Source organism: Myotis davidii, unplaced genomic scaffold, assembly GCF_000327345.1.
Source record: "Myotis davidii unplaced genomic scaffold, ASM32734v1 scaffold46, whole genome shotgun sequence".
Lineage (NCBI taxonomy): Eukaryota > Metazoa > Chordata > Mammalia > Chiroptera > Vespertilionidae > Myotis > Myotis davidii.
In genome coordinates, this window is record NW_006383006.1 from 11,902,470 (window position 1) to 11,909,163 (window position 6,694).

At 46.0% G+C, this 6,694-nt stretch overlaps 1 protein-coding gene across 1 annotated transcript in view; it reads left to right on the plus strand.

Moving 5' to 3' along the window:
• The window catches only part of RYR3 (ryanodine receptor 3), a 417,605-nt gene that overhangs the window by 146,014 nt on the left and 264,897 nt on the right, over positions 1 to 6,694 (plus strand). The window contains 2 exon segments of the mRNA XM_015557536.1: positions 3,272 to 3,405; positions 6,170 to 6,411. Coding sequence (XP_015413022.1) covers positions 3,272 to 3,405; positions 6,170 to 6,411 — 376 coding nt within the window.

Here is a 6,694-nt window from a genome sequence, read left to right on the forward strand (position 1 = left end):
GAGGGACGAGTGGGGTACACTGCCCACTCCCCATTTTCTGAATGCACTCTGTTCCTTGATCCCTCAGCATCTCCTCCCTACTTTTCAAAATTCTTCCCTTCAAAACTTAGTTCACATACCACTTCCTCTATGAAGCTTTTTCTTATTCCAATTGGCCATGGTTTCCTCTCCTCGATCCTTATACCGCTTGCACTCTGTTACATGGTGGTTCCATTCGGCCTTTTATTATAGTTTTTTTACACACGTATTTCTCTCACAGATGCAAAGTTCCTTCATAGCAGGTGTTATTGGAGAAGCATGTGGCTTGTCTTTCTCCATTGCTAGTGCGAGTGGCATCCTGAGGGATCAGCTTCATAATCCCCATAATGCCATATGTTATACATGGCAGGCATTTGATACACGTTTGTTAAAGGTGTGAAACATGAGTAAAAGGAATGAAAGAGTAGAGTCAGAATCAATTTCCACCTCACCTTGAATCGATAGAAACTCACATGTATGGACAGGATTTGTCTCAGTTCAAGACTCATCAATGGGAGGGCTCCATTCTCTGTGGTCAGAGACAGGCTCCTTTCCTCTAGCACAGTGGTTCTCAACCTTGGCTTTGGCTGCACATTAAAATCACCTGGGAATCTTTATAAAATCCTGATTTCTGGGCCTCATCCCCCAGAAATTCTGTTTCTTTGTTATGGGGTGGGGCCACAACATTAGTAACAAAGAAACAGAATTTCCGGAGGATGAGGCCCAGAAATCAGGATTTTAAAAAGACCCCCAGGTGATTCTAATGTGCAGCCAAGGTTGAGAACCACTGCTCTAGCAGCTCCCCATCCTCTAAGACAGAGCTTCACAAACTGTAATGCTGTAATGTGATTACAAATCTCCTAGGGATGGTATTAAAATGAAGTCTCTGATCTAGTGAGTCTGGGAATAGGAGGGGTGGTGCCTAAGCATCTGTATTTCTGGTAAGCTCCTAGGATCATACTTGGAATTAGGAGACCCTTGGGTTTTATCATTCTTTCTGAATTTCTACAACCAGCTGGAAAGAGGATTGTGTGGGTTTTTAGGGGCCAGTATATCAGTGTAAGTGAAGTACCCACTTTTCATTGGCAAGAATTCAGTCACATGACCTCACATTACTGCAAGGAAGGCTGGGAAATGTAGTCTCTTGTGTGCTCAGGATAGGAAGAAAAACAGAGTCTGGTGACTTACTCAGCAGTAACTGCCACAGCAAATCACACATCCCAGAGGTCGCTGAGATGTTATTACTCCATTGGAAAATACAGATGACCAGTAGGCACAGTGCCTGTGTCTCCATGATGGATTGGCCCTCGCCACATTCCTTTCACTTTCAAGAGAATCCATTTAAATTTTCTAGAAAAGGAGGTGTGTCCCCATTCCTTAATTTACCCAAAGATATGCCTTCTGAAGCACAGAACCAGTTGTTCTCAACCTGTGGGTCGCAACGCCTCTGGCGGTCGAATGACCCTTTCACAGGAGTCGCATAAGACCATCCTGCATATCAGATATTTACATTATGATTCATAACAGTAGCAACATTACAGTTATGAGATAGCAACGAAAATAATTTTATGGTTGGGTCACAGCATGAGGAACTGTATTTAAAGGGCCAGAAGGTTGAGAACCACTGGCCTAAACAATGCCAGCCACAATACTTTATGGCACTATCTATTCGGAGGTGAGACACTATTAGGCTATGTACTTTCTCGGAACCCTTTTTCTCTCTGCTATTACATTGTATGTAGATTAAGCTGCTTCCCTCAGACTGTTACAGCAAAGCTCCTGCATCTGTCACTCCAAGGCAAGACAGATGAAAATGTATGATAGACTGGATGATAAGTATTTAATTTCCTGGCCATCTATGGCTCTTTTCTTTGAGAAATTATCCTCTGGATTTCCAGTTTTACAATTCATACATTCCACAGACTGGTGATGGTACGAGTCCATAAAACTCTCATTGGGATCCTTTTCTGCTTGTCCCATAAATGTGCTTTGTATTTATGTGGGAAGAAATTGACATTCAGGGAGTCAGGTAGAAAACTGGTTTGTGAGAATTATGAATACAAATGCCACCAACAACCTGAAGTCATCCAACCCATGAAGCATTGAGTCTTCCAGTGGCCACTTTGAAAGACTGAAATGCAGCCACCACCTCCTTGTCAATACAGCCTGCCACAGTCCTGGCTTTTACTTACGGACTGCTGTTTGCACATGGCTCCCTGTAGGGGAGACAGGGAGGAGCAGTACCTGGTCCAGCACAGCGTGCTCTGCCGTGGCAGGAACACAGAATCTGAATGAAAGAGGATGATGTACAAGGAGTCAGGGTGGGTGAGAGGCCAGCTTGTGGTGGAGAAGGCCAGGGTAGCTGGCAAACAAAAGGAACAGAAGCTGCTGGCTGGTCTCATAGATTCAGGCGCCACGGAGCTCTTGCAAGTTTGGCATCACTCTAGGGGGGAGAAGGAGAGCAGGTGAAATGCTTTTGAAGATGGATTTCTAGGAATATAAGAATATCTTCACAGTGAGAGATGCACAAACCGGAACCTGTCCTACTATCACATCTACCCAACCCACAGGAGCTTCCTAAGCCTGCTATGACATGCCAGGGACTTAGCCCAATGGGAACCCTAGTGCCTTTCATGGAGAGCTGTATTAGGGCCTGGATTTTGTATCCTGGTTACCTCTCCTCACCCTGGTCCTGGCCCTGGAAGGGGTATTAATCTAGGCGCGTGGTCGGCAAACCGCGGCTCGCAAGCTACATGTGGCTCTTTGGCCCCTTCAGTGTGGCTCTTCCACAAAATACCACGTGCGGGCGCGCATGTACAGTGCGATTGAACCTTCGTGGCCCATGCGCAGAAGTTGGTATTTTGTGGAAGAGCCACACTCAAGGGGCCAAAGAGCCGCATGTGGCGCGAGCCGCGGTTTGCTGAGCCGCGGTTGGCTGACCACTGATCTAGGCAGCCAGTCTTCAGAGCCCAGACTCATCCACTTTAACAGAACAGTAACCACAAATGACATGTGCAATTTGGAGGAAAGGGCATGAGACCAGGGCAGAGGGGATGGAAGGAAGCCCAGTCTCATTTCCCAAGAGGCTGAAGGCTCTGGGGCATTACTGACCCATCCCTGGGGTGGAGGTGAGGCTTCCTTGACTGTAAACAGGTCCTCCCTCCTGTCACTTGGCCCTCACCCTGTGGGAAGGCTGCTTCTGTCCTGTCACCTGGCAGTCAGGCCCTAAGTTGGTGGACACGTCTTGCTGCAGGTTCTAGATGTCCTGTGCTCCCTCTGTCTCTGCAATGGGGTGGCCGTGAGAGCCAACCAGAATCTGATCTGTGATAACTTGCTGCCCCGGAGAAACCTGCTCCTGCAGACACGGCTGATTAACGACGTGACGAGGTAAGGCCACCATCATTGTTCCAAAAGGGGCATCTTGTCTCCAGACAGGGAAGAGGGCTGATTTGAACTCCAAAGCCACCCACCCACCATTTCCATGATGATTCTGGCACATAAGATGAGAGCACGTACATGTGCAGTCTTTTAGGGCCTTGGGCTCCAACCCACTTTCTCCTGAAGTGCCCAAGGAGTATATGTACCACCCAAGGGCTGAAGAATTTGGCCGGAAGTGGTCTACCACATTTTATTTTATTTTTTTAAAAAATATATATTTTATTGATTTTTCACAGAGAGGAAGGGAGTGAGATAGAGAGTCAGAAACATCGATGAGAGAGAAGCATCGATCAGCTGCCTCCTACACATCTCCCACTGGGGATGTGCTCGCAACCCAGGTACATGCCCTTGACCGGAATCGACCCCGGGACCTTTAAGTCCGCGGGCCGACGCTCTATCCACTGAGCCAAACCGGTTTCGGCTACCACATTTTATTTATTTATTTTTTTAAAAAATATATATTTTATTGATTTTTCACAGAGAGGAAGGGAGTGAGATAGAGAGTCAGAAACATCGATGAGAGAGAAGCATCGATCAGCTGCCTCCTACACATCTCCCACTGGGGATGTGCTCGCAACCCAGGTACATGCCCTTGACCGGAATCGACCCCGGGACCTTTAAGTCCGCGGGCCGACGCTCTATCCACTGAGCCAAACCGGTTTCGGCTACCACATTTTATTTATTTATTTTTTTAAAAAATATATATTTTATTGATTTTTCACAGAGAGGAAGGGAGTGAGATAGAGAGTCAGAAACATCGATGAGAGAGAAGCATCGATCAGCTGCCTCCTGCACATCTCCCACTGGGGATGTGCCCGCAACCCAGGTACATGCCCTTGACCGGAATCGAACCCGGGACCTTTAAGTCCGCAGGCCGACGCTCTATCCACTGAGCCAAACCGGTTTCGGCTACCACATTTTATTTTAAACATCAATGCAGATTTATCTTGTACCTTCTTCGTAACATATTTATTCTTATTTCTATATACCAACTTTTTTCTACAAATCTCTTTCAGAATAGATGTCCCATGTTGATACCATGGCTTAGTGAATCCTTTGGCACATGGCCATTTACCCAGAAATAACTGTGCCAGTCAGATGGGAAGCATGGACACAGGTAGAACCCTAGGCCGCTGGTCCACACCCGAGAGTCATGTGAAGTCACTGGTCCTGGACTCGGCAGGCCCACGGTTCTTCAGCAACTTTCCACCTGGACCCCCTTCCTAATCTGCAATGGGGAGAGAAGAACCTCCCCTCTGAAGTGTAGAGTAGCCAGCAGAGCTAAGCCATCCACACCAACATTTTTCTTCTTGGGACCAGCCTGATTTTTCCCTGCCCATCCAAAATGGAACACTATCCCAGCCCAGAACAGTAGAAACCCAGAAAAACTGAGTGTTTTGTCCCAAGGTCTTAACCACTTTGCTAAATACATTAAAACCTCTGGCCCTTAAAAGGTTGCCTAAAAGTGACTTCTTCTCCCACCCCCTTTTCTGTCATCTAGGTTGAATTTTTTTTTTCAGCTGTATTGAAGTATAATTGACCAACAATATGGTAAGACATTTAAAATGTACAACGTGATGATTTGATATACATGTACATTGTGAAGGAACTCTACCCAAACGATTAAATAATACATCCATCACCCCACATAGTTCCCCTTTTAAAGGGAGGAGGGTAAGGACATTTAAGTTCTCTCTTAGCAAATTTCAATTATGCAATACAATGTCATCAGCTATAGTCGCCGTGTTATACATTAGATCCTCAGACTTCATTCATCTTACAACTGAAAGTTTATACCCTTTTACCAACCTCTCCCTATTTTTCCTGTCCCCACCTCAGCGCCTGGCAACCACTTTTCTATTGTCTGTTTCTATGCATTTTTATTTCGATTCCACGTATGAGTGGTACTATGCAGTATTTTCTTCTCTGTCTGGCTTATTTCTAATGTGACTTCTTAATGCTTTCAAAGGGCCATTGTTATTAATAATGCTCGGTGACAAAGCTGCTGTTATGAAATGATTAAACCAATTTACTGGAAGAATGGAAGAAGCCATTTCTTTCACTTACAATAAGAAACAAGGATTTGTAATCATGCAGCGCTATATGACATCTTCAACTCTTTACCTGTGGCTGACACTCAGTAAATGCTGGTTACCTTGAGTGGAACATTTAAAGAGAGACAGGTTCTCTGTATTTTATAATGGAATTAATGTTGTCCTGACACCTTCCTAAGAATTTGATCAAGTGTTGGAGGCTTGCCATGGCCAGTATTGCTCAGTGATTAGAGCATTGGCCCATGCACTGAAGGGTCTTGGGTTCCATTTGAAGTCAAGGGCACGTACCTGGGTTGCTGTTTCATCCCCCACCCTCTTCGGGGTACGTGCAGGAGGTAACCAATCAATATCTCTCTCTCACATCAATGTTTCTCTCTCTCTCCTCCTACAGCCCCCTCCCCAACATGAACCCCTTCTTTCTCTGAAAAATCAGTGGGGGGCGGGGAATATATATATATATATAACCTCAGGTGAGGATTAACAACAACAACAAAAAATTGTTGGAAGCTCAAAGCTTTTTCTACTTTAGAACAATATGAAAAACACAATATTGCTCTTGCCCTTGGATTAATTGAGCAGTGCCTTCTCTGGTCTGGGTCAATTTGCTTTCTCAGTTTTTAAGAATCAGTAAATGCCACCTGCCCTATGTTTAATTTCAGTATTCGGCCAAACATCTTCCTGGGAGTCGCTGAGGGCTCAGCACAGTACAAGAAGTGGTACTTCGAGCTCATTATTGACCAGGTGGACCCCTTCCTAACACCAGAGCCCACACACCTGCGGGTGGGCTGGGCCTCGTCCTCGGGCTACGCTCCGTACCCCGGAGGTGGAGAAGGATGGGGAGGCAACGGTGTTGGTGATGACCTGTACTCCTATGGCTTTGATGGACTTCACCTTTGGTCAGGTGAGTACTTTGTCAAAGCTTTGGCCCCTTATCTCTTACTGGGGGTGATTGAGGCTTGACTTGTGTGAGCTGCAATGCTCTCAGTCCAGATGAATGACATAGACTCGAGCGTAAACTAGAGATGGTGAGGTGGGAAGAGCATCAGATCTGAAATGAGACACTTGCTTTTAGCCATGACTCTGGCACTTCAGCTGCGTGATGGGTACGGGCCCCTTCCCTTTCAAGCTCTGTGTCTGTACAGTCTGAAGAGCAGGGACTTTCAGGATTATATGGACAAACAGGG